Consider the following 15121-nt stretch of genomic DNA (forward strand, 5'->3'; position numbering starts at 1 on the left):
CATCCTACCTGCACCAACATGAGATACACAAGAATCAATAATATCAATACTATTACAAGTACTTACCTCATTTGGTGCTCTGATGGTGTTGTAGATGTTGAAAACAACTTCTTCTCCACCTACTCTCAGTGTGAGCTCGCCCTTGTGCACATCAATCAAGGCTTTTCCGGTGGCCAAGAACGGCCTTCCAAAGATAAGTGGAGTCTCCTGGTCTTCTTCCATATCTAAAATGACAAAATCAGCAGGAAATATGAATTTGTCTACCTTTACCAGCACATCCTCCACTATCCCTCGCGGATATGTAAGTGATCTGTCCGCCAGCTGCAAGGTAATAGTGCTAGGCTTCACCTCTCCAAGCTCCAATGTCCTATAAATAGAAAAAGGCATTAAATTAATACTTGCACCTAAATCACATAAAGCCCTATTTACTTTAGAACCACCAATAATACAAGGAATAGTAAAACTCCCTGGATCTTTGAGTTTTTGTGGTAGCTTCCTTTGGAGTATGGCACTGCACTCTTCAGTTAGTTTCACAGTCTCAAATTCTTGAAGTTTCCTCTTCTTGGACATCACATCCTTGATGAACTTAGCATAATTGGGCATTTACTCCAATGCATCGGCGAATGGGATGTTAATGTGTATTTTCTTGAAAATTTCTAGAAACTTCGCTAACTGATCGTCTAATCCTTTCTTCTTGAACCTCTGTGGATATGGAAGATTCGCCTTTGGTATAGGCTGCTGTTCAAGCACTTTCTTAGGTTCCTCTACTATCTCTTTTTCAACACTTGCACCCTTTCCGTCATCTTCCTCAACAAGAATCTCTACACTCTCTTCTTCAGCACGCTCTGGAATACCAATTTCCTTTCCACTCCTGAGTGTGACAGCTTTGCACTGCTCCCTAGGATTCACCTCTGTATTGCTGGGAAACTGTCCTCTATTCTGATCTTTTAAAGCAGTGGCTAGTTGCCCAATCTGTGTTTCCAAGGATTTCATAGTGGCACCCATATTACTCATGTGTGTCTCCATGTTATCAAGACGAGACTCGGTCCTAGCCATTCTTTTCTCAGATTCAGCAACAAACGTCCCAACTAGATCCTCAAAATACGGCTTCCCTTCACCATTCTGTGTATTGAACCCCGGTGGAGGATTCAACACGTTCTTATTGTTCAGATAGGAGAAATTCTCATGATTCCTCAAACCTGGATGATAAGTGTTAGGGAGAGGATTACCTCGATATCCTCCATAGCCACGATTGTTATTGATGTACTGAGCTTCCTCCACAACCGGCTCTTCCGCAGCAGTCACCAATGCTACATCAGACGTAGATTGGCCTGGCTTGTTCATCGATGCAATCTGTGCTGTCAATGCCGAAACCTGTGCAGTAAGAGATGTGATCGGGTCTACGGCATACACCCCAGCTGTTCTCTGTACTCCTGACCTCTCACTTGGCCACTGATAACTGTTAATGGTCATCTGTTCAAGTAATTCATAGGCTTCATCAGGTGTTTTAGAAAATATAGTACCTCCGGCGGCTGCATCCACATTCCCTCTAGTTGGCCCATCCAAACCATTGTAAAACAATTCGATCTGCACCCATTCTGCATATCCGTGATTTGGACACTTCCTGAGAAATTCTTTGTATCTCTCCCACGCCTCATATAACACCTCAAATTCCCTCTGCCTGAAGTTAGTGATGTCTATTTTCAGCTGAGCAGACTTGGCAGGAGGAAAATACTTTGATAGAAATTTCGTGACCAAATCTGCCCATGTAGTAACACTCCCCAAAGGTAGAGATTGGAGCCAGCTCCTTGCTTGATCCCTGAGAGAAAACGGAAACAAAGGCAATCGAATAATTTCATCAGAAACACCGTTAATTTTTACCATATCCGTGATCTCTAGAAAAGTTCTCAGATGAAGATGGGGATCTGCAGTGGCTGCTCCTCCAAATTGGTTCTGTTGAACCATGTTGATGAGTGCGGGCTTTAGCTCGAAGTTATTAGCAGCAATAGTTCCACGAGGTATTCCAAAATAGTGAGCGTTGATGACTGGGCGGAAATGTTCTCGGATTGGCACCTCTCTTGGGAGTTCATTCTGATTATCTCTGTTTTCAGCCATTGCTTTAATTTCGTCTCTCCTTGCTTTCCTTAATCTCCTAGCAGTTCTTTCGATTTCCGGATCAAAAATCAGCAAGTCGGGATTTGTATATTTTCGCATGCACTGCAAAACAGAGAGAATTATAAATTAACAAAGACAAAAATAAAATAAAATAAAAAATAAAGTCTAAATTAAAATCAAGACTACTTAGTAACGATATTAATATGAAATTAAATAATTTACTCCCCGGCAACGACGCCAAAAACTTGTTGCGTATTTTCACTACCGCAAGTGTACGATGTCAAGTTTTAGTACTGGTTTGAGTACAGATATCGATCCCACGAGGAGTAAATATTTAAAACTGTATATTAAGTACCGTAATTGACATAGTTCAACTTTATTTAGACAAATCAATGAAGTGGTTTAAAATCAATTCAAATAAAATAGAAATAAAATAAATCTTATGCACGCAGCCGAAATTTCAATGAGTAAATAAATCTAGAGATATGATTTCGTCGAGTCTCCCCTATGCCAAATTAAATTTGACTAACAAATTATTAATCGCACCATGTTTATTAACCAAGAACTCGCAAATGTTCTACTCCCTTTTTTAAGTGATAAATAAAAATGTATTATCTATTACTGATTTTAATATTTCTATTCAAAATCACGTAACACATAATAAATGCAAACAAGGTTCTTTTCATGGATTCGCAAGAGTTATACGTCTTTTGCACGTTATAAACAACTAACGATGTAATTTCTCCCTGTCCTAATTTCGATCACCTCTCTCGAGTGTTAGATCTCAATTATTTTATCATTCGAATTATGGCCAGTAATCCAAAAGCATTAAATACAGGAAATCACAAATAAACACGATTAATTAATTCAATGAAAATTCAAAACATCAATAGCATAGGTTCGACTTCGACTACATCAATCTCTAGAAAATAAAATTAGTTCATACTCAAATGCAGATCGCAACAAAACCTGTTTGTAATCATTAAAAACGTAAAAGCAAATAACCGAATAAGAAACGTGTTGAGGAGAGTTGGAATTTTGTCTCCGTGTCCGGATTCAGCGTCTTTGATCTCCGTTCTTCGCGTCTCGTTTTCGTTTTCTCTGACTTTTTTGTCCTCTCTTTTGCTTGTGACGGCTCCGTATGAAAAATTCTCAACCCCTTCTAAAATCCCACGTCGAAACCTTTTTAATTCGGGAAAAACTCGTCGGGCGCATATGCGCGCCTTGAACGGCGCATGTGCGCGAATGTCTCTGTTGGTGCGTCCGAATTTCCTTCGCGCGCGCATATGCGCTGAGTCCTCTGCTCTGATCAGCTGGAAATCATCTTTGCGCGCATATGCGCATCCTATCCGGCGCACATGCGCGAGTCTTTCTGGTCTCGAATTGTGTCTCTCACGCATATGCGCGACCTTCACTGCCTTCATAGCTGTAGCTTTGCTCATGCTTCTTCTCACACGCGTCATTTTCATTCCTTTTCACGACCATGTAGTCATCTCACCTAAATTCCTGCTAGCACACCAAAACAAGCAAAAGACGCATAATTCCGCCCAAGACACTAACAATCTATATGAATTATAAGGATAATTTAAGTGCGAAAATTGCACTTATCAGTTGTTGTTGCAGTAGTATGGGAGTGATGACATTGATGGTTTGGTTGTCCAGAAACAACAAAGAGGGTATTTCTGTTATCATTTCAGTTATATCTTATGTTGTTGTTAATATGACTGTTATGTATTGCGATGATGATTGTTGTGTATGCTCACCCTTTGGGGGCTGTTTCTGTCGGACATGTTACAAGACCATGCTGTGAGACAGGATAGTTGTGAAGGACTAGGTGTGTCTAGTCAAACAGTCCTGTAGATAATAGTAAATAGAGACAGTATAACTTATTATCTTATTTGAGTTGTATGTGTGTATTTATTATACTGTTTTTGCTACACTGACGTAGATAGTGTGGTGATTGCACTATTTTGTCGTATATGCATTATATTATTACGTCGTTGAAAAAAAATTTTTATGCATATGACGTCACATGTTGTATGATTACGTGGCGAGGTTTGGGACGCCACAGCTTATATATGAATAATTATGTTTATTGGGTTCTCTATTAAGTTAAGCTCAAAATTAAAGTGAACAGATAAAGTTTTGGCTATTGGGTTTTAATGTATCTGATAAGTTGTGAGCATTTATTGTGTAGAGATATAAGTGTAATTTTTGTTTTTGTGATGGACTAAAACAGAAATATCAGAAGATAATGATAAATATTATCTATAAATGGGTCATGATCCTCAGATTGTGAAGCATCACGTTCTCTATTATCTCTCCCATTAAGAAAATAGTTCAGAAGAGAAAACTAAAAGATTCTCTCAAGAAAAAGAGCGCGTAGATCTGGAAGTTTTCAGTCAAATTCTTAATGATTTAGTATGATGGATTATGTGGTTTATGGATTTCCTCGACAAATGGTATCAAAGTCACTCATGCTTGAATCATTGAGATTTGTTTAAAATTTTAGATATTAATTGGTTCCAGATTTGGAAAATAAATTTGTTTTAAAATTTTGATATGACTTCAGATCTGGAAAATATTTTAGTTGAAAACAAATCTTTTAAAATTTCAGTTTTTGTAAAGAGATTTTGGTTTTTTAAGGATTCGGTACAAGACCTCGATTTTCCGTCTAGTTTTTATTAACAAAAAAGTATTTTAGAAAAAATCGAAAATTTGGGTTAAATTTTTTCACTAAAATCGACATATGGTACGCCCAAACAGACGTAGACGCACAAAGACGACTTTTCGGAGCGCCCCTGCTCGCCCAAGACTGTCCATGCAGTCGCAAACGCATATGGGTGTGATTTTGGGGTCCCCCCGCGCACCCAGGATATCTGGGCCGAAGTAGACATGCGATTTCAGGCTGTACTGATTCGTGAAATTTTTTTTTACGGTTCAGGTTTATTCAGTTTTTGGTTAAATATTAAATTATTCAAATAATAATAAGGTTATATGTATTTAAAATTGGTTGATTGAAATAAAATGTCGCCAATGTTATCTTTTTTGTGGAAATTAATTTTATTTTGAAATACAAAAATATTTTTGTATATATGATTTATATGAATATTAATTGGCTCAAAAGAATGTTAATATTTAATATAATTATATATGCACTTGTGGTGGTAAACATGTGATAGTTGTTCGGTGTTTCATGTGAGTAATAAATCGGCTAAAAGAAAAGTTGTTATTTGACATTATAGTTACTATCAGTCTTTGATTGTTACGTCAGGATACCAATTATCAGTTAATTTTTTATCCAAATTAAGATAAAACATTAATGGAGTGATCCGTATCTTGTTTCTGGAGTTTAAATTATTTGAATTTATTGATTATTTTATCTGGATATTTGGTTGAGCATGTATATTTGGTTTTTTTGTTCTCTATTTAGATTTGGCTCCCGCAAATATTCATTTCAACATAAACTATATACCTATGTTAAATGGCTCGAATTTTAAATCGTGGCAAGAGAATTTATTGATAGTTCTCGGAGTCATAGATTTGGACCTTGCGATAAGGGTTGACTCTTCTCCAACCATTACGGATAAAAGTACCTCTGATGAAAAGTTGGAGTTTGAAAGATGGGAGAAGTTGAATCGCCTGTGTATGATGATTATGAAGAGGGATATTCCAGAAACATTCAGGTGCACAAAGTCGAGTGACATTGCTACGGCTAAGACTTTTCTTCAGAAACTCGAAAAGAGATTTGCTAAAAATGAAAAGTCTGAAATTGTTAAACTTTTAGCAAGCATCGTTTCAATGAGATACAAAGGTAAGGGAAACATCGAGAAGTAAATTATGGAAATGTCTCATCTTGCTTCAAGTTGAAAGCATTAAAGCCTGACCTTGACTTGCTGGTGCATTTGGTTTTAATATCTCTTCATCCTCAGTTTAACCAATTCAATGTGAGCTATAATTGCCAGAAAGAGACTTGGTCTCTGAATGAGCTCATATCACACTGTGTTCAGGAAGAGGAAAGGTTGAAGTAAGACAAGACAGAAAGTGCTCATTATGCCTCTAACTCGAAGGATAAAAAAAAGAAAAGGAATGATAAGAAAACTGCGTATACACAGCCTTCGAAAAAACAACAGAAAAATCCTAGTGATTCTCAAAGCTCTGGTTGTTTTTCTGTGGCAGTGATGACCATATGAAAAAGCAATGCACTAATTATCACGTTTGGCGTTCTAAGAAATGTGTGCTTCGGAATATGATTTGTTTTGATATTAATTTAACTTCAGTGCATAGACACATGTGGTTCCCCTTACTGATGTGGTGGTTGGAAGCTTAGTTTTTTGAGGTTGGGTGACAAACAAAGATATTGCAGTTTGGTGGATCTTAAGACCATTGAAATGGAAAGGTAGAATATCAACATGAGCATGAGCATGAACACTGATAAGTGCAAAATTTGCACTGAATTTATTTTAGAATCCATTTTGAATTATGCTTGTTTCGAACGGAATTATGCGTTTTTGGTTTGTTTTTGTTGTCATCTCAGGAATGGAGAAAAGAGTGAACACGAAGCCGAATGGATCGAGAAAACAGAAGCTACCGCGCACCCGCGCCACTTCACGCGCAACCGCGCACCAAGGAAACATGCTGACCGACAGAGCCTCGCGCGCGACCGCGCAAGATCACGCGCTACCGCGCGCGATGAGAAGGCACAACTGAACAGAGACATCCGCGCGGCCGCGCGACTTCTCGCGCACCCGCGCGCACATTACAGCATGAGGACCCGAGAGCCCCGCGCATCCGCGCAACTTCTCGCGCGGCCGCGCGCGCACACACACCAGCCATCAAGCAAAACTCTGCGCGCATCCGCGCTACATGTCGCGCCACCGCGCGTTCGGCGTCCAAATTCTGATATAAAAAGCCGAAAATCTTAGGTCACGAGGATCATTAAGCCGTCGTGGAGAAAAAGTACGGACACGAGACACGAAGCACACGTGTGAAACGATTCGGAACGCGAAGAACAAGCGCAAATACGAAGAACGACGGATCTGGGGACAGAGACGACACTTCGGATTTGTCTTCCATTCTTTCGCATCTTTAATTTCTATTGTTTCGATGTCTAAATATTCAACCATGTCTTGTTTTCTCGTGAAATTCGTGATGAACTAAATTTCCATTCTAGAGGTTGACGTAGCTTTGCGTATACGATGATTTGACGTTGATATTTTTATGATTGAATTCCGTTTTGTTTAATTGTGTTCTCTATATTTATTTCACTGCAATTTACTGGCCATAAATTGTGTGTTGTTTGATTAATTCTATAACTCGGGAGAGGGACTAGGATTATAGATCATTAGAGACGGATCGTTGAATGTTTATATCGTTCGGAAGGCGTATAACTTTAGCGAGGCTTAGGTAAGAACATTATTTGCCTTTACCAATTAAACGTAGATTTTATTAGGAATAATTGAATCGAAGTTTGATTGGTACAATTTATTCGTCACTTGGGAAAGGGGGAATAAAATACGTAAGTGTTCTTAGCCATTAATTAATAGGAATTCATGAATTTAAATCCAACCACGAAGAATTATCGTAGAAACTTAGTGAAATCAATCCTCTAGATATTTTCTCTCATTGATATTTCTCCATTCGGCGATTAGTTTGATTATTTTCTTGAAATCAATTCATTTATATAAACCAAACCATCTTCTGAATCTTCTAAATAAAGTTGAGACTATTTTAATTACAAGAATTGATATATAATTTAATTACACTCCTCGTGGGAACGACACTCGTACTCAAAAATACGCTTTATTATAACTTGACGTCGTGCGCTTGCGAGCAATCAATAAAACACGCAACAAGTTTTTGGCGCCGTTGCCGGGGAGTGTCAAAATTTAAATTTATATCAATATTGTTACCAATTGGTCTAGATTTTAATTTAGATCTATTTTTACTTTGTTTTTATTTACTGATTTATTCACTTTCTCTGTTTGGCAGTGCATGCTAAGATCGCACAGCCCTGAACTGCTTATTTTTTATCCGGAGATCGAAAGAACTGCACGGAGATTAAGGAAAGCAATAAGGGGAGAGCTCAAGGCAATGGCTGATAACAGAGAAAATAACGAACACATCCCGCCAGAGGCTAGACCCATCAGAGATCACTTCCGACCAGTGATCAATAATCACTATTCTGGCATTGCTCGGGGGACCATCAATGCCAACAATTTTGAATTGAAGCCTGCTCTAATCAATATGGTTCAGCAGAACCAATTTGCAGGAACTGCCACTGCTGATCCTCACGTTCATCTAAGGACCTTCCTGGAGATAACAGATACGGTAAAGATTAATAATGTTCCTGATGATATTATTAGACTGCGTTTGTTTCCATTTTCTCTCAGGGATCAAGCACGAGGATGGCTCCAATCGCTTCCCTTGGGAAGTATTACAACGTGGTAGGAGCTGGCAACGAAATTTCTTTCTAAATATTTTCCCCCTGCGAAGTCTGCGCAATTGAAGATTGAGATCAGCACTTTTAGGCAGACCGACTTTGAGCAGCTCTATGAGGCGTGGGAAAGGTACAAGGAGTTGTTGCGGAAGTGCCCGAATCATGGTTTTGAAGACTGGGTTCAGATTGAGCTTTTCTATAACGGGCTGAACGGTCAGACACGGACAACAGTGGATGCAGCAGCAGGTGGCACGATCTTTGCTAAATCTCCTGCTCAAGCATATGACTTGCTTGAGCATATGACTATTAACAGCTACCAGTGGCCGTCTGAAAGGTCAGGAGTAAAGAGGACAGCCGGAGTTTATGCAGTGGACCCGATTACGTCACTCACTGCTCAGGTATCTGCAATGACCACCCAATTAGCAGCTATGAAGAAGGTGAGTACAGCAGAGGGCGAAAGTGCGCCGGTTGTTGTTGAAGAATCACATTTTCCTGAAGAAGTCCATTACATCAACAACAACAAGAACTTTGGAGGCTACGGAGGATATCGAGGTAACCCTCCCCCTAATACTTATCATCCAGGACTGAGAAATCATGAGAATTTTTCTTATGCAAACAATAAGAATGTGTTGAATCCTCCACCAGGATTCAATACATCAAATGGGGAAGGGAAGCCGTCGTTTGAGGACCTAGTAGGGACGTTTGTTGCTGAATCTGGCAAAAGAATGGCGAGTACTGAGTCTAGACTTGACACCCTTGAGACCCACATGGCGAATATTGGTGCTTCTTTTAAGATCCTGGAGTCGCAAGTTGGGAAGATAACAAAACAACTAACGTCGCAACCATCTGGTGCAGTACAAAAGACTGCCGATCCAAATCTAAGGGAAGTGAATGTTGTCTTTATACGTCATGAGGAGATTGGGATGACAGAAGGAGAAGAGCAAAAGGTTGATTACAAACCTGGCCGGGAGAAAAAACCAACTCCAACCAACGGGAATCGAGGTAAGAAAGGTAAGAATTATGATTTAGATCAATGCTTTGATATTTCTTTACTTCCCTATCCCCAAAGATTTTTACAATTAAAGGCCGAATTTCAAAAGAAAAAAGGTCTTGAAGATCTCAAGACCTTAACCACTAACATTCAGTCTGCAGAACAAGAAGAGGTGGCATCTACTGGAGAAGGTGATAAGGGGAGGCAAGGAAGTCGTCCTCAGAAGCTGAAGGACCCCGGGGGATTTATAATACCATGTGAAATAGGGGGTAGATTGATGGAAGAAGCGATATGTGATTCAGGAGCGAGTGTGAATATCATGCCGAGTTCTCTCTACGAAAAACTTGGATTGAGCAGGATGAAGCCCACAGAGCTAAGCTTGCAGATGGCTGATAAATCGGTCAAGACACCGCTGGGCGTTGTGGAAGATGTTGAACTAAAAATTGATAAAATAAGACTTCTAACAGATTTTGTTGTGCTCGACATGGGAAACAGCCAGAATGTTCGCACTATTTTAGGACGACCATTTTTTGCCACTGCGGGAGCTGTCATTGATATAAAGCGAGGAAAGCTGACCATGGAAGTTGGAGGTCAAATTGTGGCAATAAAATCATCCACAAGCTCTCACGACCCACCTTGAACAGTCCAGTAACTGTCGAGCTGACGACATTAAACCAAGCGCTACGTGGGAGGCAACCCACGATTATTTTTCGCATTTTTTAGTTTATTTTATTTCATTTTAATTTTTTTTTATTTGTTAATTTTAATTATTCGTTTCGCGGAGTAATTTGAGTTGCTTTAATTTTTGCAGGTACGTTTTGTTAAAAAAAAATATAATAATAATAATAATAATTGGACAGACACAAGCGCGCCCCAGCGCGACATCTCGCGCAGCAGCGCGCCCAGCACCGTAGGCAGAACAGAAGCACGCACGCGGCCGCGCGACATCTCGCGCGATCGCGCGTACCTCATCATCGAAGGCAAACCAGAACCTTGCGCGCCATAGCGCGATATCTCGCGCTACCGCGCGCCTCATCATCTAAGGAAAGCAGAACCTCTCGCGCTGCAGCGCGACATTATGCGCGACCGCGCGCGACGCGTATCAGCACAAGATATACTAACCCTACACGCCTCTCTCTTCACCTTACTTCACAACTCCTCCTCTTATTTCTTTCAATCACCGCCTCCCTCACTACATCCTCTCCACAACACCACCAAATTCACCATCAATCCACCTCCTCCCTTTACAAAACATCTTTCCTTTACTCATCTCACCACAAAAAAGGGCTCCTCCCTCAACAACCACTCCCACCTCTCACCTTCCAGATCGGCCGCCGCCCCTCACGCCGCCGTCCAGATCTGCCGCCGCCCAGCCGCCGCCGTCCAGCGCCGCCGTCGCACAAGTCGCCACCGCCTCTACCATCAAGTGCCATCTCCGGTTTATTTTCTTTATTCAAGGGTACCACTTCTTTTACCTTGCATTTGTTGGGCATAATTTCTAGATATCAAGCAGTTGTTGGTGGCTATTGTTCTATATTTGTTGAGTACAAGTGTGGATATTGTTGTTCATTATGCCGCCAAGAAAGCGCTCCAAGGATGTGGCTTCCTCCTCTCGTTCTTACGATGCTAACAGATTTTGGAACGAGGAAGCCTCCCGGGTTTATGAGAGCACCCAGTCTCGCTCCGTTATTAGAGAAAGAGGATTCGATCTAACTAACCCAGATTGTGATATCATGGCTGAAGTTGAACAAAGGGGTTGGTTAGATATTGTTCAGACACCGCCTGACGCGGTTATATCCATAGTCCGGGAATTTTACGCAAATCTTCGAATTAAACAGGAGGACTATAGAGTGTTAGTGCGAGGAAAACTTGTCTCCTTCGACCCGGCAACTATTAATGATGTCTATAATCTACAGAGCTATGAAAACGACGGATATACAGAATACATCACTGGCACTGTCGATTATGGAGAGATCATTGGGGAACTATGCATCGAGGGGGCCGAATGGCGTTTGAATCAGGGCTCCCCAGTTACGCTTAAGAAATCTGAGCTACTACCGGACCCGCGCAGTTGGGCCTCGTTCATCCTCTCGCGCATCATGCCCTCATCCCATCAGACTGATATTACTAGGGACAAAGCAGCATTGATTTATGCAATCATCACCGGGAAGACTGTTGATCTTGGGCGAATCATCACTGGTTCTATATTGCGTGCTGGTGCGGGACTCATGACAGTCAGCCTCCCTTGCCCGCACACCATCACAGCCCTTTGTCTTCATGCCGGTGTCTCTTGGGATTCGGATGAACAGGTACTCAAGGCCAAAGTCCCAATCTCATGCAATGCTGCAGACCGCAGGGTCCGAATATGCGACGATGCCGAATTACATCAGCAAGCTTCTCGAGTAGCTTATAATCAGAGGGCCCGAGAACGTCAACCGCAACCACCACCAGCGCTACCTCGAGTTAGTATGGGGGACAGGATGTTCCGTGTTGAGCAAGACCTCGCAGCACTCCGACTGGACATTACTGCTCACATGTCTTATATGGTGGACTTTACATCGGCACTCGCCCAGCATTACCCACATGTTGGACCCGCGGGTATTCCTTTCCCACCGCCACACTATCCACAACCGTACCAACCACAGTATCCGCCACCTGATCTACCGCCGCAGCAGCCCATGGATGCGAATGATGACGATGCTGCGGACGAGGATTTGAGCAACGAGTTCTGACACTCGTGCTTGAGGTATGTGTTGTCTCGTTCTTTATCTTATACATTGAGGACAATGCATACTTCAAGTTTGGGGGGGTGCAATTGCTTGCTGAATTGCTTGTTGCTTAGTTGAGTTATCAAATTTTTTTTTAATAGTTTAATTGTTCTTTTTTCGTACTTTTGTTATCTTTATTGCTTATTAGAGTCGTTAGTAGTAGTCATGGATAAGTGAATGTGTGGCCAGTGATGAAAATTGAATTGTGATCCGGAAGTGTATATGTGTTCATGATAACTTGGGAGTCACAATATTTTGCACTGTCGTGTTTGTTGATACTAATTGTTGCTTAGAGACAAGTTGCATGCCTGTGATGCTAAATAGATGATGAAAATCTGATTCTTGGTAAATCTTGCATGACATTGATTGACACTTTTGCAAACATAGAAATGATCTAGGCAATTTTTCGCAATATCTTTGGGCCGGTGTTCTTTGTTTACTATCAATTGCAGCCCCTTGAGCTTTGAGTTAATTGGGATGCTTAAAAAATTCTTTGTGCACCTATCTCGTATATCATTGTGATTGAATAATGCATGTGATTAGTTTGTATGAGTTGACTAATGGATTGACGGTGATCTAGAACTTGCTTGAACACTTTTCGAGGCGAAATACGGATAATATATGACATAGGAATGATTTAGGCGATCTTTGGAACCGTTGAGCCTTCGAGCCTACCAACTCAACATTAAATATCCCTAGTGTCCCATTTTGAGCTTATTGAAAAATCAAGTGGTGTGTGTCATTGACACACACTTAGCCCCCACTTGTATCTCTTCTATATCCCACAACAACTACCAAATGAAGCTTATACACTTATTTTCCTACCTGATTTTGAGAGAAATAAATATTTGGTTTTGTAATGATTCAAATGCTCCTTGCAAAGAAAATGAAAAAATTGAATGTGTAAAAAGGAGTTGACAAAGAAAAGAAGAGGAAAAACAATGAAAATAATGAATCAAAAGTGGTGAAAAAGAAGAAATGGGATATGAAATATATGAATGAGGAGAAACAATAAGGAATGGTGAATGAAAAGAGCATGAAAATGAGCGAAAGTGATGAAAATTCAATTATTTCTCTCAAATTTTAATCTCCATACCTTTATTGTAGCCACGAGCCATAGCCTAACGTTACAAGCCTACAAGACCTATTAACCTTGTCACATTTATCCAATATACTACTGGAGAAAAGTTGTTCAAGTCAAGCTTATGGACGCCTGAAAAACATTGTCAACGAGTATAGACTTCAATCATTTGCATGCAAGCATCTCATGGTGTGATTTCATATTTGGTATATTTCTGTAGAATATCTCTTGAGCCAAATAAACACCGATAAAGTCCTATGTGATCTATGATTGTGAATTGGTATCTATATCTATATATATATAAAAGCAGAGTTTTTGCCAAAAATAGTAGTTTCCCGCCAAAATGTCATTTCTAAAAAAGGAGAGATATATCATCAATATTGAAATATGTGTATTGCAATAAATGATAACTTCAATTATTGCTTGCATTTATTATATCAATTCATTTAGTTCAAATTTGAATTTAATTCATTTTTATATTAATTCAAATGCAATTTAAGTATTATATGTTTTTATTTTTTTATTCAAATTGAAACTGACATCTATTGAAAATAAAAACTAAATTAAAATTTTTGCTTTGAATATATCAATCAATTTAATTTGTGATATGTTTTTGTGTTACTATTTTATATTTATTTTTTTTTACAAACTGTATAAATAAATATAAAATACAAATGATTGCAGAGCCCAAGAAAATTAAAAGAGAGAGATTCAAATGAGTTTCAAATAGACATTAAATTACTCTCAATAAAGATATATATTATCCTCAATAATCAGAAATGTTTGATACCCAATGTATGCAATTCGAGATTTCCATAATTTGAAAGAGCCAATGTATGATATAATTATGTCAAAAGCATCCATTGTATAATTTTTGTCCCTTAGGATGCCTTAATTGAATTTTAAATTATAAATAATGCAATGTTGCATATTATACTGAAAACAAATTTTATTCTATTTATATTACTAATTTTATCTACTCCAAAGTTAAATTATGAAATGACTTTTCTTTTTAGCACCATATGTAAGTTAAATCATTCAAAGATGTAATGTACGTTTAAACTTAGATTTGTTTGCTTTTATGAATATAGAAACAACGAGAACAATGAGACATTAAATTTAAAATCTTTCATGATTGAGAAGTAAAAAATATTATTCTTCTATTTGTACAAAATTTTAATTATTACGCATTTACTAATGTGATAATTTTCTTCTATATTATAAAGTTCACGGGTACATGATAGTATAAAATGTCCCGTAATGGAAATGATTAAACCAATTCTAAAGAAGTACGCATCTTATTAGAAGACACCTTATAAAATTTATTGGCATTGTTTTGGAATAGACATAATAAATGTTAATAAGATAACTTTTTTGGTTTATACATAATTTATTTATAATTACATATTTAATTTTTATTTAAGAATAATAAGTTGTTGTGTACATTATGAAGATTTTGTAGATAAAATCACAAACTATTTGGATAAAGATATTGATGAAGCAATTATTGTTATCATTCAAATGTGTAGAAAATGTGTCATGTCACAAAATTGTTTGTGAATATAGATTTAGATGAAATTATCGAATTTTTTTAAAAAAGTATTTCTCATTAATTTTATTGAAATTTATTTAAAAATATTTTATTTATCACATTTTAAAAAATAATAATATATAACTTCTCAGAAATTAAAGAATTAAACATGTATTAAGGTTGGTGGTGACATCTA

General features: G+C 38.7%; 1 protein-coding gene across 1 annotated transcript; it reads right to left on the reverse strand.

Moving 5' to 3' along the window:
• Positions 1-603: 603 nt before the first annotated feature.
• LOC140837861 (uncharacterized) lies at positions 604-3578 on the reverse strand. Its single transcript, XM_073203951.1, has 3 exons — positions 3525-3578; positions 1524-2217; positions 604-1433 (listed from the first exon to the last, which is right to left on the reverse strand). The coding sequence occupies exons 1-3, from the start codon at positions 3576-3578 to the stop codon at positions 604-606; spliced, it is 1578 nt and encodes a 525-aa protein (XP_073060052.1).
• Between the last annotated feature and the right edge of the window lie 11543 nt (positions 3579-15121).

Source organism: Primulina eburnea, chromosome 8 (genome assembly GCF_022965805.1).
Source record: "Primulina eburnea isolate SZY01 chromosome 8, ASM2296580v1, whole genome shotgun sequence".
NCBI lineage: Eukaryota > Viridiplantae > Streptophyta > Magnoliopsida > Lamiales > Gesneriaceae > Primulina > Primulina eburnea.

Excerpts from the sequence above, each read along its gene's own strand:
- LOC140837861 (XM_073203951.1), bottom strand. The coding sequence starts at position 3,578 with ATGACGCGTGTGAGAAGAAGCATGAGCAAAGCTACAGCTATGAAGGCA. Across the intron at positions 2,218-3,524 it reads CAGCTATGAAGGCAGTGAAG|TGCATGCGAAAATATACAAA; the intron begins GTCGCGCATATG and ends TCTGTTTTGCAG. Across the intron at positions 1,434-1,523 it reads TGTGGATGCAGCCGCCGGAG|GAGTACAGAGAACAGCTGGG; the intron begins GTACTATATTTT and ends GTGAGAGGTCAG.